Source organism: Lepisosteus oculatus, chromosome 1 (assembly GCF_040954835.1).
Source record: "Lepisosteus oculatus isolate fLepOcu1 chromosome 1, fLepOcu1.hap2, whole genome shotgun sequence".
Taxonomy (NCBI): Eukaryota; Metazoa; Chordata; class Actinopteri; order Semionotiformes; family Lepisosteidae; genus Lepisosteus; species Lepisosteus oculatus.
Genome location: NC_090696.1, coordinates 24555044 through 24580634, shown reverse-complemented (window position 1 = coordinate 24580634; position 25591 = coordinate 24555044). Strand labels below are relative to the sequence as shown.

General features: G+C 35.6%; 2 protein-coding genes across 4 annotated transcripts; both read left to right on the top strand.

The window, feature by feature from the left end:
* The first annotated feature begins 736 nt into the window (after positions 1 to 736).
* lratb.2 (lecithin retinol acyltransferase b, tandem duplicate 2) lies at positions 737 to 7215 on the top strand. The gene is made up of 2 exons (XM_006629529.3): positions 737 to 1240; positions 5970 to 7215. The coding sequence occupies exons 1-2, from the start codon at positions 737 to 739 to the stop codon at positions 6120 to 6122; spliced, it is 657 nt and encodes a 218-aa protein (XP_006629592.2). The 3' UTR covers positions 6123 to 7215.
* A 1936-nt stretch (positions 7216 to 9151) lies between these two features.
* Positions 9152 to 23218, top strand: rbm46 (RNA binding motif protein 46). Of its 3 annotated transcripts, none has more exons than XM_069188208.1 (5): positions 9152 to 9207; positions 10658 to 10804; positions 12806 to 13273; positions 20143 to 20277; positions 21367 to 23218. In XM_069188208.1, the coding sequence occupies exons 2-5, from the start codon at positions 10660 to 10662 to the stop codon at positions 21555 to 21557; spliced, it is 939 nt and encodes a 312-aa protein (XP_069044309.1). In that variant the 5' UTR covers positions 9152 to 9207; positions 10658 to 10659; the 3' UTR covers positions 21558 to 23218. The 3 variants fall into 3 exon arrangements, with proteins under 3 accessions (XP_069044309.1, XP_006629545.3, XP_015200018.2); XM_006629482.3 differs by having other exon boundaries at positions 19510 to 20277; XM_015344532.2 differs by lacking the exon at positions 9152 to 9207 and adding an exon at positions 9228 to 9555 and having other exon boundaries at positions 19510 to 20277.
* Positions 23219 to 25591: the final 2373 nt, after the last annotated feature.

Genomic DNA, 25591 nt, shown 5'->3' with positions numbered 1-25591 from the left:
AAGACAAAAGACAAGACAATTATAAGAACCACAAAATCAGCAAATATACAGTATATGAATATATGCTGAATTATTTAACCACATGACTGTTATAGGTGATAAAAGACAGAAAAATAGCTTTACTGTGGAACCTCTGTCTGTTTTTTTCTTATCTATGACTAAAATTTAAAGGTTCATGCTTATAGTACCCTTGTTATGAAATAATAAAATATTTTGCTTATTTGGAAAGGACAGCAAAGGCAATGTTGCTTAGTGGTCTCTGATATGTTCTTCCATGGCTACTTGTTAGGTTTGAGAAACAATAAGTTGCATAATAATTATGCAAAGGCAGCTTGAAAATTATTGCATAAGTGGCAGCTTATTTCCTCAAAGGACTTTACAAATGTATTATCAAATGTATTATACAACTACTCCCTACTTTTGACTGTGCTATTGTAGAGAATGTTTTCCAGTTCAGGCAAGGAATACTTGTAGAATTTGATTAACTGATGAAATTATTAACATTAGCAAAGCTATCCATTAATAGATCTGACCAGTTAAATACTGTAAATAAAAGTTTGTATAAGGCCAGAAAGCTTTCTGCCAATTAATTATTTGTGTAACCATATGATTCTGAAAAGTACTCCCCAGCACATTCCCCAGAAAAACTCAGCTGCTGGTAACCATAATCCCTTGACTCCTCCCAAAGTTTCTAGGATAAAAACAAGGCAGCGAAAAATTTTGAATTGCTTTCAAAATGTTCCTTTTCCAGCTTTTAGAAAATATTTGGAATCTATTTTTTGTCATGACAAAAGAGAGCAATGAAAATATACAGAGCTATGATATTTCCCTTTTTAAAAGAGGAGACTTGTTGGAAGTTCCTCGAACTTTATTCACACATTTTGGTATATATCTGGGGGACAATAAGGTAGCTCACCTTATACCTGATATCCTGCCTGCTCTGACTAATGACAGCAATGCCATTAAGGAGATGGTGACAAATGTTAGGCTAATCTTAGGAGTCATCTCCAAAGTGGCCAGTGTGAGAGTGGACACAGTGGAGGATTTCGCTTATGGGTCTGAAATTTTGATCAACCACATGGATCAAGTCTGCAGCCGACCACCACTGAGTGGTGAAGAAGTGGCCAGAAGAGCTGAAAAACTTGTTGGAACAACAGGTTACAGTCTACTCTGGAATAACTGTGAACATTTTGTGATGTACTGCAGATATGGTACTGCTATAAGTTTTCAGACCTTCCAGGTACAGTAATTTTTTGATCTCACAAAAATAACGTGATCCGTGTAATGCAGAATTTGTTTTTTTATTAACATTGTTTTTACTGTGCAAATACATGCATTTTGCAGTATTTATTATTAAGGATTTTCAATTATATTTTGATGTCTTAGACTTCCTCCATTAAAAAAATCACATAGTCTTACTTAATTTAATTTTGGAAAACCATTACTTTTTCTAGCATAACACTGAACATAAAGCATGTGATACTAAACACAAATTACTTGCATTTTAACACATCTTTTCAGCCTTCAATTGTGACAAAAAGTATAATTTAAAATATATTTATTTTATTGACCTTTGAAAAATAACCACAGAATGTCCATTTCACAGTGATCTTGGGACTGTGTGAAGCATGCACATTTACCAGCACTTTACATATTAGTCACAACTTAATTCTAAGTATGACATTTAAACTGAAAGAAAATAGGAAAAAATATCAGAAAAGCTTAAAATGAAACTAGTTGCTGAAGTCTTATTTACAAACAACATCTGAAAGGTATGTTTTTTATAAACATAATATCTGTAACCAGGCAGTTACAGTAGCTTTTGTAGCTATCGTATCCATGGAGAGCCCTTTTCCTGCATCAATGGAAGAAGGTTAAATTAAAAATGTTTTGCTTGCGTTACAGTTTTTGCTGGATCCTTTAATATTTGATATTTGCATATGAATTTCGTAGGTGACAGATCTGTAACACACCTAAACGACCCCCCAAAATGTTGTGTCAGTTTAAAAAATTACTTTTCTATTTAGCAAGGACCCAGGATTGCCAACTGTCCTGAAACTGAAACCATGGTAGTAATTCTCTTAAAACTTTCAATATGCAGCACAGAGGAGTCAGGTCAAGAACTGAACTGTAGGTGTGTCAATGACATTACATTTTGGGGGTTGTTTACACAAGAGTTATAATGCTAGGGTGTTTTCATCGTGTAATAGGTGAAAAGTGGGGTTTAGTCCAGGATGTATTATCTGGATAGGCAATGGCAGTGTTTTTGAGACTCAGATTCTGAAATATCTTGTATAACAGCCTGTGTGGCATTTTCTCTCCCAGAAATATGGCAAAAGACTGACGGAAAATCCTTAATGCTCTTATGGTCTGTGTTTGTGTGCTTTAGAATGCTGATGACAGAATGCTCTGTGGGGTGCAGAGATAGTATAGCAGAACAGAGAACCATGGTGGCCTTTGATGCATTTACAAGGCGCATTTAAAGAAATTTAGTTTTAGAAATCTTGATACAGTATAACCACATCAGCTGCACTTAAAATAAAATAGATGGCAACATACTACTTAGATTTGGAAAATAATACTGTGAAAATAGGAAATTGACTGATAACACCATCGTATTACCGGAAGCTTTAGGAAGAAAAAAACTCCAAATTGTTCAGTCCTCTACAATGTACAAGTTGATTTATTTCAATTTGAAGGCAAAGAATTCAGATAATTGGAGACCAGGTTGCATTCTATACCATGCCATTACCTGTCTGACGCCTATATTGTGTCATTTCGACCATATAGGCTTGACAACACTGTTGTGTTGCAGTGTAAGAGAATGCACTTATGCATGACTTCACACAAAACTTTGTTAGCCAGATGGCCTTCTCTCATTTGTAACTATTCTTATGTTCCTAAAGTATCTCATTCACAAGAAGTAATCAAATTCCAAAATGCAAGATTCCATGCAGTTTGGTAAATTTAGTTAAACTAAGAAATAATACAAGTATGTTTTTATTGTTTGCTTTTATTAAATAGCTGAAAATCAATTATAAGGTCCAAATCAACAACAAGCAAAATAAATATCACACTTTATGGTTTGCTATGTAGGGAGTTCAACCGTATTCAACATAATATTTTTATAAAGACAAAAAATAATAAAACATGTATAAAGTAGCATTCACTGGTGGATAGATATCTATCTATAACTACTCTGCCTCTCTCATCCTAGAGGGACAATAGATCCTGGACTAAAAATAGGAAAAGAACACTAGATCCAAGCAATTGCATACATGACTGAGAAACAATGTAGATATATACTGTATATAGTTATTATATATGTATTACATAAAATATCCAATATATATTTAAATATGATAACTGACATTATGATTGCACGAAGCCAAGAGTTTATCTGTTTTGTCTTTGCTGTATTAAGGGAGTCTCCTGTATATATATATACAGTAAGTGGAAGTTGTCTCTATATGCTGTATTTTTTTTAGATTTATATCCAATTTACAGAATGTTGGCCATTGCACTTCTAGGATTTGTTTCAAATTCAGAAGAAAACTTCTGTTGAGGAGATCTATCTGACTCCTCTCAAGCCTAATGTTACTTGGGAGAAACATTTACTTTGAAATAAAGAGTCGAACAGGAATAATTGAAAATAAAATTGATTTTTATGTGACATGCCCCAATATAAAATATATAATATATAAAATACAAGTGCATAATGTATAATATGTATTATTTATATACTATAAATAATAGCCAAAATTTAAAAAGTCTAGAAGTCTAAAAAGTTACATCTACTGTATGGCTTCTATTCACTAGAGAAGCTTCATCTGATTTTCTCATTACAGATGGAAGGTTTCTTTTTCTATTTCGATTTCGATATTATCCACAGGGAGCTTATTTAGCAGTTATGGTCAAAGATAAACCATTATGATTGATTATAAAGATTATGAAGATGCTTGATTACATAGTTTCATCTTAAATTAAACCATATCAGATGCTGCCAAGACTCTGAAGTGATGTTAACAATTTGAGAAGCACAAAATAATAAAATTAGCAGACTCTACTGGGCGGACCTCATCTGGTCAGGTAACTACTATCGCTTTTGAAAATGTCTAACAGTTATACTCATATGTAAGAGTGATGAGCATGGTGTTCAATTGCAGTGTGAATGCAATTATGCTACATCAGGCATTAACATAATACCTTAACAAATCAATTCTAACAATACAGTAGATATTTGATACAGCTTTAATGTTGAACAAGGCTCAAACACATGATGTTGCACATGATGTACCATGCTGTTTCTATGTTCAGTTTATGTCACAGTAATTCCTATCTTTAAGTCACTTCAACTTAACAATAGGATACATTTTTCACAGCACTGAGATTAGCGTGCCCCAAATTTCAACAATTATTCATGGATTTGTAAAAAAAATCAATTTGTCAATGCATGGGAATAACACATATATTTGTGCTTACAATTCCAAAAGAAATTTGAATAAATTGTTAGTAGGCACTGCTGTAAATTAGTAAAGCTTTACATGGATTAACAAGGTTTAAGAATTAAGATTAATCAAGGGGAGGATTTACCCCTTTGTGAAGTATCTGATCATGTAATTTGTGGCTGCACTTTTTCTGTTACTTATATACTGTATATACCAAACATAGATATAGATGACAGGTTTGTAATCTAACCAGAGCTGCTTTAAGGAAGGAACATATTTAAAGGACATAAATATTTGTAAACACTTATGTTAACACAGCTACATTCTCTTTCAACAAGTTTGCATCCATAGCGAAATCAGTTATTCACACATTGCAATCTATTACCTACTGTACACTTTTAAGAGCTTACAGTTACTTTGATTTTTCTGTACATCTGTAACTTTGATAATTGAATTAAAGTACATATACAGTATATTTACCTTTTTTGTTGACTGTGTATCGTAAATACTTGGCTTTATGCACACTTGTTCTATTATCTCAAATGTAATCAAAACTGTTCATGTCTGTTTAATATTTGTAGTGTTTGTCAGTCATACTTGGCATGACAAAATGTACATCAGGGTTTTTTATAGATTTACAAAGATTATGTTACTTTTAGTTTCTATGCATATATGTACAATACAGACCGACTTCATTTATTATATTGTGCGACGGGAGATGACTTGTTCCATTGTAGCAGAATTTTTTTTTTTGCACCTCGGCTTTCACTTTTTAAAAAAATAAAACTTCCTTTTATCACTGATAGCTGTTCATGGAATAAAGACTCCATCTAGTGGTAGTAGAGAGGGATAGTTTTCTATTGGAAACCTCAATTAAAAAAAAGGTAAAATAATATAATCAAAAACATATAATCAAAATATAAATTATGATAAAGTACATTAAATATTTTCTTTTTTTCTTCCCTGGCATTACATTTCGCATATATACCTTAATTCATATCCCGGGTGATAAACCTTTCAGAATTGTCTATGCAGTAGAAGAAAAATGACATCCATCGCCTATCTGCTTTATCCAATACAGTGACACCGGTCACTGTCCCGGAACCCTGTCACGGAAATGCTATCGGAGAAAAAACAATTATAAGGAAAACAATCCTTTACATCTGTGGCCTCTATAGGTCTTTAAAGTTTTAAAGTTGTATGTGTTCAATAAACTTTGAAGTTTTTTCAAAGTGCAATTTACAATCAGAGTGGGCGTCTGCCTTTATGTTAGAGGCTCAATGTGGTTTTCTTCACTGTTTTTCGGTTCTGACCCAGGTGTAAAGAGAGTATGTAAATACATTCAAATGTTTGATTAGCATTTTACAAGACAATTATGGCTATACAGTATGTTAACAACATTTTAGGTGTTAAAGCTGTCATATGTCTGTCAGCTTTGAAGTTTTTTTTAAGAACAATTTTCAATGTGACCTCCTGCCTTTGTGTTAGAAGCTCATGGTGTTGTTCTCGACTGTTTTTCAGTTCTGCAAAAATGTCAGGAAAATCGTTTGTAGCAAGAAAGGTGTCCTCTTCACGGCGGTGCTTGGACTGGCCTCCATCCTGTCCCTGGGAATGGCGCCGTACACCACAATCCCCGCCGCCCTCGTCCCGTTTACCCTCTGGATGGCTTCTTAACCCCCGTGGGCACGAAATGGCATGGCAAGGTGTCCAATTAAAGAAACAACTCCGGTGCAATGAGGAGTGGATTTGGAATCACACACCAATATGGATGGTAACATTCCTGTCGGAACGAGTCAGAAATCCACACACAAGGCAGTTCTTCGGGACGCGCTGCCGTTTATCTCCACAGCGAAGAGCGACGTCTAGAAATTCAGATGTTGCCAGCAAGCCCAAGGAATTCTTGAACAAAACGACAAACGCACTGAGGGATTTTTTTTAAAAAATATGTTGGTTATTCTCTTCCGTTATAATAAAAAAGATCTAGTCTGAACCACATTGTAAAAATAAAAACAGGTTTAATTCAGAACATTTTCAGATGAATATAGTATATGTTATACTTAATACATAGCATTTTAAGAATTATACTTTCATAGAGGAAACAAAATGTTGTATTTGATATTCCTGAAGATACTCCTGGAGATAAGAAAACTGGGAATAGATATACTTGTTGATTGTTTAAGGATTATGGATTTTGTAGAGGAGCGATTACTTTATTAAATTACTCTTAAGTTATTAAATGAGGTATCATGAGTGATGTTATCTGAAAAATATCCTTTTTTCTCCAAAAGGATTTAAAATGTACAAATATATACTACTTTCCTGAAAAGCTGAATTTGTGTTGATCATGAATAAATAAATGTTTGTGACTTGGTTGTAGAGTACTACTACTAATAATATTAAAATAGGAAAAATAACTATATATTTACTGTATGTTCCATTTAGATTCATTAGAACTACAGTATGATTCATACTGTAGCTGCAGTAGTGCTCTTGAGTTGTTGTAAAAACTTTGTGTAAAATGATTGAAGGTGCTGTTACTATTGAAGTGTTTGTAAGATGGAATGCGCATTAAGTACATGTATTTGTCATAATTTATTTCTTTTATTGGATGTCATGCTTCTTGTTTCTTAAATGACCTCAGTCAAAATACAAACATTTACTTTTATCATTTTAGAGTACAAAGACTCTGTGGCTGTGACTACTGTATTAAAACTGATTTAAAAATATAATGTTGAGCTTACATTTGTTTTGAGCACAAATAAAGTTGTGTGCTTAATTTAATGCGTGATATCTTATTTAAATATGACATTTGAAATGCAAATCAGGTCCTTTGTTGCATCTTCTTTATAGGGGGATAAATATTTCATATAAATCTTTGTGAAACTCATTTCCTTTTCATTGTTTTAGTTTGGTAAATTGTCAATACTGTTTCTGTCATTCTGTCATGATTATCCACTATGTCAAAATTTACAATTGCACACATTCCTGTGGCATACAACAAAAATTTAATTGAAATGTATCTTACCAGAATTAGACAAAAATAATTCTTCAACCCTAATTTGACAAAAAGGAATGATGAAGGTTAGGGGAACAATTTTATATTGCTTGTATTGCAGCCCAGAACACTTTGGATTGATTTAAACTCTTTAAGGGACCTACTAACAACCAAAAGCCTACCAAAATCTAGGTGAACAAGTTAGAAATCTTGATGAGTGATTTGAGTGATCTATGAACTGACAGCCTGGGTGCTACAGCAGAAGAATTTACATACCAGTTTACATTCCAGATTCAGACAAACCTGCCCACAAATACTTCCATCCATCCAATACGGGTTGTGGGGGGAGCCAGAGCCTAAGACAACAAGCAACAGGCTCAAGGTGGGATACACCCTGGATGGGATGCCAGTTCATCGCAGGGCTCACAGTCACAAACAACAGTGCCAATTGTTCAGAAGCCAAAAAACATACCAGTACATCTTTAGACTACACACAGACATGGTACATATACTGTACACCACAAATAAAATAGATGTTTATGTCATGCTTTATCAGTCTCACCAGTGAGAAAGGGTTGTCTTTTCAGATCCACCAACATTTTAATCACAAAACCACAACCGTAACAATACTGACTATTAAGATGTCATGTACAGTAACTTTTTTCAATTATATTACCACAGTAAATATAAGTAACCTTTGTGTCAAGGCTATGTAAATGATATATTTAAGAATTATACTAGTAGACCAAGATGTTCAGGAAATTTCAGTAGCATATATTTCGTTAACGAATATATTCATAATATGTAGAATACTTATTAGAGTTAAAAGAAACATTTGATAAGGATGAACGTAGTTATTTCAGTTCCGACTACCGTATTTCTTCAGTCTCTCACATGGCCACATGATGCCGCCAACTCTCCTTAAGCAGTGTATTTGCTGTCAACAACGACGTAAAATGCGAGGCTCACCACATCTCGCTGCTCCATTAATGGTCCCAGAATTTCCAAATCTAAAAACGAGGAATAAAAAGAAAGAGACATTTAAATTCTACTTAAACATAAAACACTCTTTCCTGTTAAGTCCAGATTAATATTACTCAACAGTAGAATGTGAAGAAATATAGCTCCCTGCAAAAGAAAACAATAGTAAAGAGGTAAACTAAGGCATTATTAAAAAGTCGATTAAATTACTGGGGGTGAGGGGTTGTGGAACTGTGGGACAATGACTCTGCGGTTGCACTACGAGTTTGTATGGGATCAATGGATCAAAGCAGTGCAGTGCAGTTCACGTTTTGTCTTTTGCATGTCTGGGGAGTTAAGTCTGACCCTAATCATGTAATGTCTGGGTTGCCAGCAGGGGTAAAATGTGCATCCTTACCCTGGTAGTCGGTATGTATTACTGGGGGCGTTAGGACTGTGACGTGTTCTGTTTTAGTATTTTAAGTTTCCTTTAACTCACTCAGCAGCTTTTTAGTTTAAAGTTTGAACAGTTATCGGCTGTTATATCCCTAAGCATCCATACATGTTCTTGTAAACTCTACAGTGTGTAACCAATTAATATCAGAACACCTCTGCAAGTACAGTACTAACAGGCGTCACTGTATATTTACATAAGACACACACATTTCCCGCTTTCGGTGATATCCGCCTTCCTGATTGGCCGGCATAAAGCACACGAGGCTGAAAACGCTAATTTTGTTTTCAGGTCTTTGAAAACGCGTAAGGAGGGGGGTGCGGCTCTGAACACGCGGTGATTACAGTAGGGTAAGCTAATGACTTTGTAGTTTCGTGAAGACACCAGTCACATCCACAATAATAGTAAAAATCATATGTTAGTAGAAATCAGTTAAAACAACAACAACAATTAAGCAACTTTGCCGATTGTCAGCTTTCCGAGACTTAATACAGCGTCTTGTCTTGGGTGAAGGAGCACTTGGGTGACTGACCCACCTCGTCCTGAAGCGCACGGGCGCGCCTGAGGCGGTGGGCCTGGAGACTTAAAGCAATTTTAAAACTTTATACAGAACCTGCGGGAATACCTGACAGTCCACAAAGAACCGGGACCGTTGGGTTAGCTGTGGATAACTTGAACTTGAAAGCTGTTGTACTGAAGTCAGTAAATTAAATTGGTTTTAAAAACGTAGCCGCGTGTTCACACATATTCTGCGTAACAGTGATTGAAAGGGTGACCCATGTGTTATCAGTAATTTAAGAAGCCAAAAATGCAAAAATGGATTCATGTCTCTTCATTGCATTATATAAATTACGCTTAATCCCACACTACGCGAGAGGGAGGTTACAATTTTTATTTTTGTGTTCGCAGTATGAATAGTATTACAACATCTGAAGGCGCAGCTGACAGTTAAGGAAAGCTGCGGGAATTATAAAATGGTGGAAATGACAGAAGAGTGGTGTGTTAAGCAGTTTATCGCAGAAAAAAATAAAGTAATCTGAAAGAATCGGATGACGCGGTTTTTAATTTTAATTTCCCGCCAAACAAGCACCGGGGCTCAAAACAGAAAACTGCCAGTTATGCTAGTTTCAAATTCATTATCTGTTCGGCGTCTGATGGGGGAGAGATGCTATATATATAATCGACGTGAATGATCTGTATTGGATATAACGTTAGAGGGAAAATGTTTAAAACTTTACACCAATTACCGAAGATACAGTACCCAGTTAGAGAATTGGACTCAACAGTTTACCAAGAATCAACGCGTACAAAACATCCCTTACCCACCAAACCCATCAAAAATATTTCATTTAGCAATCTCCCTTTATTACAAATAAAAAAGATCTTCTATCGTTAACTGTGTTGCGATCTTGAGGAAAGAAAAAGTAATTACATCATATCCAAATGCACGTAACCCTAATTGTGCTCTTAGTTTGCAAATTATACAGCATTAGTGAATAAAGTACTGAAAAAAACATTTGTTTAAAAACTTATTTTAATACTTAAAACGTATCGGCGCTGTCTTTCCTAAATCAGTTGAATACACAGCAGTAAAGATTACGGGTGCAATTCATATTCATGTGACAAAACATAATCACTTGTATTAGAAAATGTCCCCTGGTACTTGACTAAGTGTTCAATATTTGACCAACACAAAATGAGCTTTATTTTGCACCACCCCTACTGTGATCACCCCTACGACGTGTAAGAACGCCAGTGTTGTGTCGATTGAAACGCATGTCTTTTATTTTTCCTCTGAAGCCATGGCAAGAGAAAATGGAAGTTCGCTGCATGATGGTGGCAGAATGGAAAGCCCTAATGGAGCTGCTCTGCTTGCATTGATGGAGAAGACAGGTTATAGCATGGTCCAGGAAAATGGGCAGAGGAAATTTGGGGGTCCACCACCAGGTGGGTAATTGATATATAGCATTATTTAAAGCAATTTTTTTCATAGTGCCTGTAATAATATTTCAAGTAATTATTAATATAGGGCAGCATGCTGGTACAGTGGTTGGCATTGCTGCCTCGCAGTGCTCGGGCCTTGGGTTCAATTCTGGACCTGGGGTGCTATCTGTATGGTGATTGTACGTTCTCCTCGTGTTCATGTGGGATTGTTCAGGGTGCTCTGGTTCCCTCCCACAGTCCAAAGACATACTGGTAGGTTAATTGGCTTTTGAGAATTGGCCTGGTGGAAGTGTGTGCATTTATGTGACCGACTGGCGTCCTGTCCAGGGTGTATCCAGCATTGCACCTGTTGCTTGCCAGGATAGGCTCCGGCTCCCCTGTTTTGGATAAAGCAGTTAGGAAATGGATGAAGAATTGTTAATATTTCTGTAAAAGTCTGAAGTGTCAGGATGATTTTTATGGAATTTGGAAGCTATTTGTATGATCAGTTTACTTGATGAACAGTTAAGGTTAGTAGTATGTTTTCTTTGGTATTTTAATTAGGTAAAAATAATAAATTAAGTGTTTTTATTAGATCGACTAAATAACATTGTAGCTAGTATTGAATACTAAAATAAATCTTACAGTACATTAGATTTTTCAGTAATTGTGCAGACAGCTCCATCTTGTTTCTGCCTTGTTTCTGAAAATACTTAATGTGTTATGTATGATGTGTTTGAGATACATGACTTCTTCTTGTTGGACAAATTAACTCAAAAAACAAAGCTAGAGGGGGATGGCAGTTCAACCGTTGATGAAGTGCTGCTTGCAATTCACTGTGGTATTGCGTTGTATCTCCCAAAGATCACAAATTCGCAGATTAAGCTTTACTCAGAACACCTTAATGTGAATGCATAACTTGGGGATTTGAACTCGTATAACCTAAGTTAATTTTTTGCTCTTAATGAGTTCTTGTTGTGACACCTAAATATAGTGTGTAAGAAATGCTACAGATGATATTTGATATCTTATGCATCTTGAGACTGAATTAATAACCACATACTAGGCTTTGAAATTCTAAGTCATGACTGGGATTTTTTGTTAGACATAGAATATTTATATGAATCGCAAAAAAATGAAAATCTCCTTTTCCAAAATGCAAGTCCAAACCAGACATCTCTCCTTTTCAGGTGGGTAGCTGCGTCAGCATGCGTAGGCTGCAAAGGAACAAGTAATAGGTTTATTCCATGCTGAAAAAAAGAAGAAAGAGAACACAACGTTTCGGCCGTGTAGCCTTCTTCAGGTGTCACACCTGAAGAAGGCTCCACGGCTGAAACGTGTTCTCTTTCTTCTTTTTTTCAGCATGGAATAAACCTATTACTTGTTCCTTTGCATCTCTCCTTTTCACCTTTTTGTATAATTTAGTGATCCAGTCCCTCTTTAAATCTGTTAGAATTCCACCTGATATTGGTATGATTGTGGTATTTTTTTTTCTTCAGCATACATTTGTCCTATGTAGGAAGCAAAATGTTACAGTAAGATTTCATATAATCTTTTAGATAGACTTTTAAAATGGTCACTTGTGTAGGTATCTTGGCTTTTTTGTAGTTGTATCTTCTGCTCTATACATGCTTCAAGCACAGTTCTTGTGTCATTCGAAAGCACTTTGTATGCCTCAGTAGCCTTTGAGGTTTGTGAGGAATAAATGAATATCAATTTTTGTATTTTAATAATGTGACTCTTAAAAAAAACACCACCTTAGTTTTTTTTATTTATAATTGCAATGTTACATAGCTGGACTTCCAAATAGTGTAAGAACTACGATCAATTAATTAACAAAAGCAAGATCATTCAAAGAAAATCATTATTGATCACATGACATTAATGTTTACCAGTGATTAAAAAAAAAGACACAATTAGGTACACATAGGTACTTATAGAGTTGAAGGGAGGATCTTGGATGGTCATATCAAAATAAGCTTTATTTCTAGATGGTAAAGTAGAAATACTGTTTTTTTATTTCAGGCTGGGAAGGCCCCCCACCACCTCGCGGCTGTGAGGTTTTTGTAGGGAAGATACCACGTGATGTATATGAAGACGAACTTGTTCCCGTGTTTGAGAGAGCCGGCAGGATTTATGAGTTTAGGCTAATGATGGAGTTCAGTGGGGAAAACAGGGGCTATGCTTTCGTCATGTATACCACCAGAGAGGCTGCCCAGCGAGCCATCACCTTGTTGGACAACTTTGAGATTCGCCCAGGAAAGTTTATTGGTGTCTGTGTCAGCCTGGATAACTGCAGACTATTCATTGGTTCCATCCCAAAGGACAGGAAGAAGGAAGAGATTATGGAAGAAATGAAGAAGGTGACAGAAGGAGTTGTGGATGTCATTGTCTACCCAAATCCAAGTGACAAGAACAAGAATCGAGGGTTTGCGTTTGTGGAATATGAGTCACATAAAGCAGCTGCAATGGCCAGGAGGAAACTTATTCCAGGTACAGCATCATTTACAATACACATAAACCTATCATGATAGTATAGATCGGGGTTGGCAACCATTCATAAGGGTTCATAACCTTTCATAAATGTGTGTGCCATTGATACTATTTTAAATTTAATAATAGCACTCCTTATATTTTGATTAATACAACTTATTAATGTTTTCAAACTTAAAACACAATAATGTCTGAAATTAAAAAGTTTATATGCACATCTTACCATTTAGTGTGATACTTAACCTTGCTTTCCCTTGCTGAGGGACATCACTTTAAACATCAGTGATTTGAAATTTCTGTGTGTTTTCCTTGAAAAGTTATTGACATCTGAAACATTGTATCTCAAAATAAATAGGTGTTTAAATGATAAAGTGAGTGGTGTGAAAAAAATCACAAATTACCGTCAACAAAACACAGGACGTTTGACATCTCTACTTGCTTTCATTCAGATGGTACTAAAGTTCCCAAATGAAAATCATGTGAATATCTAATTTGATATTCTGTGGTGTATTTCAAAATCCTCAACACCCTTCCACTGAAACAATGAAAAATCCATGTAGCTGGTATAAAAGCTGTCTGGTTTAATCAGAAAACAAAAAATCCGGGGCACGGATTTCAAACTTTACTGTGAAAACAATAGGCTAGACCTGCTAAAAGTAATGCAGGTAATAAACCAGATGAATCATTTTTTTTCTACATCAAAGAGCTTTCATTGAGCAGCGTGTCGAACATCATTTTTCAACTTAATTTCTTGTAGCTTACTGGTTCTTTTCTTGCACATGCTGCTTTTCTTGCACATATTGTTAAAACTTCCTTTGCATGCCAGTAATGGCATGCATACTGTAGGTTGCCAACCTCTGGCGTAGAATAAATGTAGCATTTATAGTTAACGTGGTGATGTGATAAATTGTTTATGGTGTGCCGGTTCTTCTAATCTTCTAAGCTGTCATATGTGTGATACAAAGACAAGACATACTGAAATATGACAGATGCTTAATGTTGGAAACAGGCTATTTATTTAGTTACTATCAGGTTAACACTGTTTTAGAAAGGTTAGTTAAACATTTATTATTAAGTCGTTATACCAAGCACTCAGAACGGGACATAAATGTTTAAAAGAGTAAATAAGACTTTTCATAGATTAACTTCTCCTCTACTGGTCACCCTGCACCTCTAAACTAATGCAAAAATAGTTTAAAAAACTATAAAAAACAGCACTTGTCCCTTCAGTGCTCAGTAACTGATACTTGTGAGTTCATCAAAGAGAATTACAGAGGTGAAATGGATTATAGGCTATATCTTAGGGTTTTCTGTGAGACAAAACAATGTACAGTATATAAGTTGGGGCCCTAGGTGAGGAAGGTTAGATGTTTGACCACAAACTAAAAGAGTTGGAGAAGGGAGAATGGAAGAGGCTAACTAAGGAAGAGAGAGAGAGGGGGACAAAACCGCTGTGGTTACAGAGAGGCTGGGGTAAAGGTATTGAATTTTTTTTTATCTCTCTGATGTCTAGCTCCACTATTTGTATTTGCTTCTCAGAGCAGGTAACTATTTCTTTTAGAAGACGGTGATAAGGAAGATATTTAATTGTGCTAAAAAGTTTGATCAAATTAGGGTGGCTCCATATTAAATAAGGTTATTGGTTTTAATGAATTCAGTTACTTCCCTCTTCAAATTATTTTAAAGGCTTGGAAATACCAATAACAGAGACTTCTGACAACATTGGTGATTGGTTGAGGCCCTATTGTGTTTAAAAATGATTATCACAATAGTCCTCTATTGGAATCATGGAATCGTTTAAGCTTGGCATGTCACACTGAAACATTTTTATATGTTTTGAAATAATGCAATGTGAAAAATGGACAGGCTGAAAGTAGTGCATCTTTCTGCAGCTAGGTGTGCAGCACATGTGCACAGCCAAAAAAAAGATGATCATGTGTCAGGCTGGTCTTTGAAAGCTTCGTCATAACAGTAGAGCTGCCACTAGAGGCCATCAAAGGCCTCTGTCACTATGCTGTCAGTAGTTTCTCTGGGTGTCAGTTCATTGTCATATTATTTGTAAACTACATACTGGTCATTAATTAGTGATATGTTTGAGTAGGTAAAGGGCTTACGGTACAGGGTGTTGGTGATGCTTGGGTTTTAGGAAGCAGTCAGAGTTTGTGGCTATTTTAGCAGTAATGACAAAATAGGCTCTTGAGCCTTTTTTTGTATAAGATCTGTATAAACTTGGCAACAAAGCTGGCTCCACCTTGACATTGTGAGTTTTTACATACCAGATCCCTGGAGCCACCTTGTCTAAGGGCGAAGTCTATTGCACAGCAATTAAGAAATGAAAAATTAACTACACAGATGTTATCTCTATGATATGAGCTTCTAGTATAAAACTGCGCAATATGATTTTTTTAATGGTAAAATGAGATATTTGGATTTTGAAATCTTTTCTTGGTAGGTGTGTACTTTACTTGTATTCTTCATTATAATAGTTTATTCCATGTTTAATTTCACCTTAAGGAACCCAGTATTTGCTGGCGACACGGTGCCTAAGTGGTTAGTTAGCATTGCTGCCTTGCTGTCCTATCAGGCGGAGTTTATATATTCTCCCTGTGTTCGAGTGGGTTATCACCAGGTGCTTTGGTTTCCTCCCACAGTCCAAACACATACTAGGTTAATTGGCTTCTGGGAAAAGTGGCCCTGGAGTGAGTGTGTGCATGTCTCTGTCTTAGACTGTGTGTGCACTGAAGTCCTGTTCAAGGTGTATCCTGCCTTGGGCCAGTTGCTTGCCAGGATTGGCTCCTGTTCCTAGTGATCCTGAATTGGATGAAATGATTAGAAAATGAATGGATTGACTAAAAAGTATTTGCTAAAGGTCATAATAGTTCAAAATAAGATACAGAATACATTGCTTAGATAAAAAAATAAATATTGTGCTTTATTTACTGAATCTTGAGGATTACAGAAATGGGAAAGGTTTGGAATAGTGGCAGAGAGGGTAGAAGACTTCAGATGTTTTTTTATATTCTAGTGTTGAAGATTTCTATATTTTCACATCATAAAATATCTGGGATGAAATATGATATTAACGGTGCCCTCTGGATTATTTATTTTCATAATGAAAGGGGATTAAAAAATATCATATAGTACACATTTACAGATTGGATCTTGCTTATAAAATCAAAAATATTTTAATGGAATCATAATTACATTGCACAGAGTAAGGGTTATTTGTTATAAACTGAATTCCAGAAAAGATGAAGGTTATATTTATTCACCTCTCGGTATTCCTATCAAAAAACAAATATACAGTAATAATCTGCTCTTTTCTGCTCTTTGAAAGTATAATAGAACCCTCAGGAACTATACAGAGGCTTCAGAAGGCTTTCTGTTTCCCAGCGCAATAAAATGAAGTCACATTGCTATTGGTATATTAGCAATATATGGCAGCCCTACCAGAAAGAGGTATTGCAAAAGTACATATTCTCTGTGAGACAGGAGGTTTGTGTGGCAACCATGAACCCAAAGGCAACAGTTGGAGATCTCTAACACAAACTGACGTCTTCAAGGTAAAAGTGTCAAATTACTGTTCAGCATCATGTGCTTTCTTTAAACCTAGCTCCATATGTGGCATTCATAGCTAGGTTTAAAGGAAGGTACCTTTACTGTGGGTAGACCACCAAAAACATAGTCCATATTAAAGCATACTTCTCTCGTCTCCTAAACTCCCTCCTCCGTCCTCCTGAAGTCCCTCTTGTGTCCTACAAACCTCCATGTGGTTTGCTCCCTACTCTGAAAGTCCCTCCTCTGTCCTATGAAAGAGGAGATAATGATAGAGAAGTATTCCATCCAGTGACAATATAGACTAGGTGGAGGCTTTTGTGATTCACTTTTTTACTTTTTCAGAGCAGGGAGTAAAGCACCTGGAGGATCGGACACCCTATTCTGTCTGCCAAAAGGCTCAAGTTATGCCAGAAATGGACATTCCAACATGGCAATTATGCAAAGCAGCCATCGAAATAGCCAAGTGGTTAAATGCAAACAAAATAAATGTTCTTCATTGGCCATCTCAGTCTTCAGATTCCAATCCAAATGACCATTTGTGGTTTAAACTCAAGAAGGTGGCTTAGAAAAAGAAATGAGACTTAAGTACCCTGAAAATTCTGCCTTGAGGAACGGGTAAAAAAAACAAACCCAGAAGTGTCACACAGCATAGGAGGCATCTCTTTAATGTATATCCATCACAGAGTTGCAAAATACTAACAACGGGGGTGTAAATAAATGTGACCCTCATATTTTCTGGTCTAAAGTATGACATATATTATCAAGAAAACAGCTTTTCTCTCAAATATATTCCCCAGAAAGGTGAGAGGAATGACCTGCCACATTCGATCACCTGACTGATTGGTCCAACACGTTTTGGAAAAGTAGTATGTTGGTTTTTGGGAGATACCTGGTTTTGGAGTTGGTAATCAGCTTAGCTGGCCAGCTATTATTAGAGAGGGATTTCAAAGATGTCTAGTTACAATCTCAAAGATCTTAGATGATGTGTTTATATTGTGTGGGCTTTTTGTTTCCTCACAGTGGAAACAAATTGCACTGTTACTATTTTCCTTACTACTGCCTTTTGTGTGCTTGTCCACTGTTTTGTCCACTTGTCCACTTTTTGATCCTGTTACAGCACAACACTTTGGGGTGTGCTTCAAGGGGTATGAATATATCTGGAATGTACATTACGCTTTGCAAACGTAAAAAAAAAGAATTGGGATTTGGAATAGGGAGAATTAACCCCAACTGTGATCAATAGTGTATTATTTGTGGTTAATATTGTTTTGTCATAGATAATATTTGTAAATTAATATATAATGTATCCTGTAAAAAACTGTTTTTGGGTTAAATTCAATTTTTTTCTTAAGCTTAGATTTCCTGGAATACAGTGGATCTCTTTTTAATTCCTGTCTGTCAGTAGATTTTTATATTATTTAGCAGATGTTCGGGAAGAAGTCAAATTCTTATTAACAGTTTTGCTTTCCTATAAATACTCGCAGGGTGCCCACAGCTCTAGGCAAACCTTTTCTAAAAGATGGCATTACGGTCTTGTCAAAGACAGACACCTCTCACTTGCGTTTGGTATTGCTAAGACCTTTGTCGCATTCACCAAGTCTGGAAACACTTTCTCAGCTCTTCTCAAACAGCAGTTCTTCAACCTCAAATTCTCTAAGGAAAATGGCTAGCTCTACACCTCCCATGCATCCTGCTGTTTTCTTTCTGTCACCCTAATGACGACAACCTTCCTTGAAACTCCAATCAACTGCAGCCACTTTGTCTCCCTCCTCGCCTCCCCTTTCCCCAGTCCTCCTTTTCGCGGTCCCTATAGGAGCCCTACTGGTTGCTGACACTCATTCCACCCTGAGGGCGTGAGTGTACAATGTCAATCTCGACTGGGTCTGGGCCTCTATGTTCACAGCTCTCTCTCTCCCTGGTGTCCGAAAGCTTTGAATGCTTGAAATGATGTAATTTGAGTAAATAAAGGAGTATGATAATGAAGCTTTAATAAAATAATAAAGGCACTTGTGTTAAAATAATAAATGGTGCTAACATGGATTCATTTGAGGTGAAAATTTTTAGCCTGTAATCATGATTGAGTTTAGCTGTAGGCATGTTTTTTTCTGTTAGTTTGCTTTACTTAATATATAGAATGAGGTTTCTTTTAAAGGTCTTGCCTTTCCAGTGCAGTGCAATTGAATTTGACATTCAGTCTAGTAAAAAAAGTCTGTTTATTGTCAGTAACTAATTTATGGTAAAAAATAATGTAACATAAATGCTGTATGTGATAAAATGTCATTTTGTTACGCATGGTAAGAGTTGTTTTATGAATGGAATTCTCTTTAGAGGAAGGATTTATAAATAATGAAAGCATTATATAATTAAATATTACGCATTAAAAATTAAATAAAAAAGTTATAAATTAAATATTAGAAGAAATCTATGTGGGTTTTCTTTGAGGATTTTGTTACATTAAAGCTTTATTACTGAATTTACATTATTACTGAAAAGAAGAATAAGTCTAGTAATTATTACATTTTTATATGTATACAGTATACAGCAATTTAGAAATTTCTTAAATATCAGAATTCTATTCAGTCTTACGTGGGGACACAAGGTACAAAAATAACTGTTTCTGTGTGTGTTGTCATGAGGCTTAGTTAGGGTTCACAGATTGTTTTTTGGAATTCTTTCAGGCACATTTCAGCTTTGGGGAAATACTATCCAGGTAGACTGGGCAGAACCAGAAAAGGATGTTGATGAAGAGACTATGCAGCGGGTGAAAGTGCTTTATGTACGAAACCTGATGATATCCACGACTGAGGAGACCATAAAAAATGAATTTAGCAAATTCAAATCTGGTGCAGTGGAGCGAGTGAAGAAGCTCACGGATTATGCATTTGTGCACTTCTACAGTCGTGAGGACGCTGTAGCTGCCATGCATATAATGAATGGGAAGAACATCGATGGAGCAAACATTGAAGTGACTTTGGCCAAACCAGTTAATAAAGAGAATAGTCGAAGGCACAGTCTCAAAGGTCAGGGCCCCATATATGCTGAGGGTTTCCTACTACAAAATAAAGATGATGGGAACATCACTTCCCCCTCCAGACCACTGAGCTTGCCTGCTAGGTTAAATAGCCAGCAGAGCCCCTCCTTCACTGGGACAGAGAGATGCATGTATCCCCTTTACCCAGGATCTAATCTTACAGAGATAAGCAGCTTCTCCTTAAAGCCAAACCATTTCATCTCTGCAGTGACACGTCTGGATTACTTCTGTAACAAGAACAATTGGGCTCTACCAGAATATTATTTGTACTCCACAACAGGTCAGGATGGAAAACTTCTGTTGATCTATAAAGTGGTCATCTCTACAACTCACAGGAGTTTCATGCCAGACAAGCTTTGTACCATCCTGGAAGATGCCAAAGAACTGGCTGCACAGAATGCGCTGTGGAATTTAGGTTAGTATTACATGCCATTAGATTGCCTGTGTCATGAGATCACTCTTGATTTTCTTTAAATCCTCTTAAAATAAAACAGTGTGTATAGAAACAGACACTTAAATATTGTCTTCTTAAAATGATAAAGTTCACAGTATTTAGGTAATAAAGGCATTTTCTGCTTGATATGTGATGGTCCCTTGGTTTTAAACTGACACTTTTCTGAAGACAGCTGTGAAGTCAGAACTGTATATTTCTAAAATTATGTTTCCAAGTCAGTGAAGCAAAAAGTCAGATGTCATAAATCATTGAAAAATATGTATTGGATTATAGGCTATTTCTCAAAATAAGTGGTCTTATTTAGGGAATGAAAAACTTTAAAACTCCTGTGTGTTTTGAGAGCCAGACACGTGATATTTTACAATAAATCTTCTGGTAGAAACCTTTTTTGCAATATGTGTGTCAGGAGACCTCTCAACATTTGAAGACAAGTGACAGAACTTTTATATTAAGATGTATTATTTTTGCTTTATTGAACAAATGTCAATGTTTCATTTTTTATTCATGTTTTATTTTTGCTTTATTGAACAATGTTAGTGATCAAGCACTTGAAAGAAGGGAAACAGCAGGAGGACATGTAAAATCCAAAGTGATTAAAAAGAAAACTTTGGGGCAGTTTGTAATGAGGACAGTCTCTTGCAAAAAGAAACTGCCTCAGTGAAAATATACGCAGACTGATGCATTAACTATAATGTGAAGATTAACTACCGATTACACACACAGAGCATTACACTGTTTATGTCTTTCAAACTATTGTTTGCACCTCAAATGGTTTAATGTTGAATGTTGAAAATGGTTTAAAAGCAAGTTTTTGCTTGATCAATTTGGGTTGATTATGTAGTGTATATTCAAAATAAAAACTGTTTAAAAGTTTCAGGATTGCAAGTAGATGACAACAAAATGTGAAAACATGGCAGGAGTAGTGAATACTTTTGCAAGGCACTTTTGCAGTTTTGTGTTTTAACTTCACAGACTGCAATACAGGTATAGAAATGCTAAAGGAGACCTGACTATTTATGCAGTTTTCTTCTTTTGTTGCCTTTTTTCTAGATTCCACATGTCATGGTCTGGCATGTCCTAGCCTGTCTCCTCCAGTTGCAACCTCAGGCAGTGGTCTGCTTTCTTATGTATGCAGGACCTTCCCTTGCCCAAGCTACCCAGTCTCTCCACCCTTCCCTCTACTCAATGACAGCCATGGTGGACAAAGAGTTTATCTCTCTAATCAGTCTCCGTTCTTTTAAACCACATTCAGCAGCAGTGGCTGCAATGTAGGCGTTATGTGTTACTATCTTATTGTCACATCCTAGCATATCGTTTAAAACATTTAAGTAACTCCCTTGCCTAAAGACTTTTAATAACTGATACTAACACTTAGCAGTAGTGAGGTACTAGTAAATTTAGCACAATACATTGTGTATAAAATAAGTCTAAGACACTTTCATTAAGTGTATAATGATTTGTTTTAAAATCAGCTGTATTTTGTTATATCTGTAAGGGGCATTGACTTGTTCAGTGTTCATGTAATCCGTATATGATTATCAAGCTTAACCCTAAATTTCCCCTTGTTAATCCCTTTAGCATTACTTAAGATGCTTACACTAATTGATTATATATATATATTACATGGTCTCTCAATTCATGTTTGATTAATTTGCAATATAAATCCTATGGCGAAGTTTCCAGCTGATATTTTTCAATGATACAAATACATAAAACTTCATCTGAATACCTTGGAAGTCTTAAGATGCCAAAAACTGTTATTCATCTCTACAGTTGTTTGTATTATTTAACTTCAAACTGGAATAGAAGTTAAATGGGAGACAAAATATGCCCACACTAAGAAAATAATAGCACATTTTTGTAATACCATTTTCATTACTGAATGATTCTGAACAGTTTTATTTAATTTATCTGACTACTAAATTGAAGGTCAGCGCTATTAGTGTTACGTTCATTTGGCACATACAGTACACTGTTCAAAATAATTTTATCGGTAATCTTGAAGAAGTTTGTTTATGAGACATTACAGCAACAATAACCTATAGTTTCGAGTGGATTGGAAATTGAAGGATATGTAATATGACCTTTTTTTCACCAGAGAAATAGTCTGAGCTTCAGCAACTGATGATATAGTTCACCAACCTTCAAGTGTTTAGTACATTAGTATTCTTTTGTGTTTGCAAATTTGCTTTGGAATTTCATAATCTTTTTAATGATTCTAGTTCTTACATCTGTCATAAACTACATTTCTAAATGCTAACAAAATATGAAGATGTAAGATATTTTTGTTCTTGAAGTTGCAGTACATAGTTAAAACTATTTTGTAAACTTTTTTTAGAACAGGTGTTCTGCATTTGGTATTCTAATGTTGTTTATTTGCAGTGTTAAGAGTCAACTCTAACAGCATACACCATTGTTTTACAAGAAAATACATTCAATTTATAGTTTTAAAGTTTATTAAACTTTTTACCATTGTGGTAGTTTCAAATTATAGTTTATTTGATGGTAAAGTAGTATGATAAATGCTTGTTTTTGCAATTGGAGTGCTATTTGGGGATTTTAAAAGATATAAGTGAATAACAAATACAGATTATCAAGAAAAATTAGACCTTATAGTTAGCTTATAGCTTAACTAGTGAACACAGCATTGAACTGTACTGTACATCTAATACTTGCAATTTTAGTTTCAGTTTTAAATTTGTATAGTTCTTGTTCTGTGCTATTACTGTTCTTGTGTTACACATTTCAGTAGTTTTATTTGTCTGCTAAAAGACACAAAATGTGAAAAAGGTCATTTAATGTAATTTAAATCTTTATTGTGTCACATTCATTTGTTTATATTTTTGGGCTGTGGTGCATTTAATGTTCTGTAAGGATGTTTATCAATGTCCTTAAGTGTTAGAATCATGTTTAATAAAAAGGTTTTTAAAAATTCAGTGCATAATCCGTTTATGTGTGTCAAGTATTATGACAGATTTAGATGTTTTCTTTCATTAAATGTGTATTTGAATGTTTGCTCTTCTTTAATGTGAAGTTAAGCTATTAATTTTTTGTAATTTCACTTTTATAAAGAGTCTACATACAGTACTATACATAAATGTTTCCATTAACAAACCAATGGTTTCTTGAAAAAAATTATCACAGTGTGACAGTTTTTTTTAATGGAAGATGAGCATCTTTTGTTTTGCGGTAATAGAATGAACTAGTCAAAGCTTTGCCCTGGCACTGAACATGGAGAGAACCCAGTGTCCTTAACGTGTCCTAAAATAATCCCTATAAAAACATCTCAGAGAGCCATTTTTCAGGATTCCTTATCAACACAGACTCCACAGACTAGTGCTAAGTATACACCTTATAAGATGGTTGTCACGATATTAGTTCCCCCTCCTTAAGGGTGCTCCAGCCCTTTTACTTAAGGCTTTATTCTCTGCACCTGTTCCCTATTCCCAGCCCACCTTAAAAGCCAGGCGCTGACGCTCATCCGGGCTCTGCATCTGATTTCCGTATCGTGCGAGTCCGGGACCTGGAAGCGCCTGGTCCCGTTAAGGTTTTAACCTCTGTTCCTGTTCCTGTTCCTGTTCCTGTTCCCGTTCCCCATCCGCCGGTTCCGACCCGGCCTTCGTGGTTTTTAATTCCTTCTTCTAATGGATCTTCTGGTTTTGGACTTTCTCGTGTGTTTTTGGATACTCTAAGGATTACTCTTTGGGATTGTTCGCCTCGGCCACACCTCCCCCGTGCACCAGCGCACCTTGGACACGCCCCCCTGTCTTCAGCCCCGTATTCCTGCATGACGTTTCCCCAGTGTTTCCCCACTTCGTCGGATTGTGTCGTCCGCATAGGGTCTGGAAAGAACTGTTCGTTACAGAAGTAGTGGAGAAGTAGGAAAAAAATTACAGTTACAGTATATTTATTATCTGCCTGATTTGTATTGGGATCGGTATATTTCAGGAATGTGTTTTGCCACATAAATAAGCTTAGTCCTTACACAACTTTCTCATCAAGGGCTCGTCTAAAATCAGTCCAGTCTCAGTTGCATTTATATGTAGGCAGACCATATAACTGTTTTAGAACTGCCTTTATAATGAAATATATTAATCTGTAAATTCACCATTATGCCTTAGCTGAAAACATTGTCAATACCAATGGACCATAAATATACTGTATAGAACAGATTTGCTGTTCTCACAGTTCCTGCCTATTATCAGACCATCTGAACAGCAGTACATCATTACAAATTTGTTTGAATGGGTAATTTAAGATTAGATTTTAGAGTGAACGGTGATAAGTATTACCTGTTTATTGTACAAGAGCACTTATTTACATCTTAGAATAGGAGTAATACTGAATTTACAAATATTCTGTGCAGTTTGAAAATGCTGTGGTATCTCAAATTGTCTGTGAGAACAATCAAAAGGTCACCTTATTTATGCAGGATTTGAATAGGTTTGGGAGCCTTCTGTGTGTTTCTTTCAGATATGGCTGGTGTGCTGTACGTAGCCATTTAGCCCTTTTGTACTCGTCAGTGATAACCCCAAAGTTTTTATCTGTTCATGGATGTGACTGCAGCCAAAAAAATCTGAGGATTGGAGTACGCTGAGAAAACCTTAAATTGCACTTGGTAGCATTCATTTATTTTTTTGTACAGTGCCATTCACAACAAATTAATATAATAATAACAATAATAATAATAATAATTTTATCATATTAATAACTGGACATAAATAACTGGAAGAGATGATAATTAATATCATCTCTTCCAGTTATTTATGTAAACAATACAATCAGGGTTGTACAAAGATGAATCAAAAGTAATATATCACTGTACAACCAACAGGTACAAAGGTGAGTAAAGCACATAAAAAATAAATTCATTAATTTACAAAAATTTCCTACAGAAAGAGGTACAGCAAGATTACTTTTTGCTAGTGCAAACACTGACTGCATGGTCTTCTGCTTTCTCTTACAGTACCTCTACTACATGAATTTGGTATTTTCTTGTTTTATTCTATTTACAGAATAAGAAAATAAAAAAGTCTTATCAATAACAATGGTACTGTATGTATTTGAAAATCTGATATTTGTCTAGGATGTAACCATATTAGAAATATGGGAAGCTTAGAGAAGAAAAAAACAACATAGTGCTCAATTCCAATAATTTATTTGTTCCCCACTACTGACTTACTGCATGCTTCTGTGAATTTCATGCTTTTTAACCAGATATCAAGACTTCCTAAAAAACGTGTTTCTAGAGGGAATAACACAGATTACCAAGAGC

Bases quoted from the DNA above. Each gene is read 5' to 3' on its own strand.
- lratb.2 (XM_006629529.3), top strand. From the start codon at position 737: ATGTTCCTTTTCCAGCTTTTAGAAAATATTTGGAATCTATTTTTTGTC. The intron at 1,241-5,969 runs GTACAGTAATTT...ACTGTTTTTCAG, and splicing joins TAAGTTTTCAGACCTTCCAG to TTCTGCAAAAATGTCAGGAA.
- rbm46 (XM_006629482.3), top strand. From the start codon at position 10,660: ATGGCAAGAGAAAATGGAAGTTCGCTGCATGATGGTGGCAGAATGGAA. The intron at 10,805-12,805 runs GTGGGTAATTGA...TTTTTATTTCAG, and splicing joins ATTTGGGGGTCCACCACCAG to GCTGGGAAGGCCCCCCACCA. The intron at 13,274-19,509 runs GTACAGCATCAT...GAATTCTTTCAG, and splicing joins CAGGAGGAAACTTATTCCAG to GCACATTTCAGCTTTGGGGA.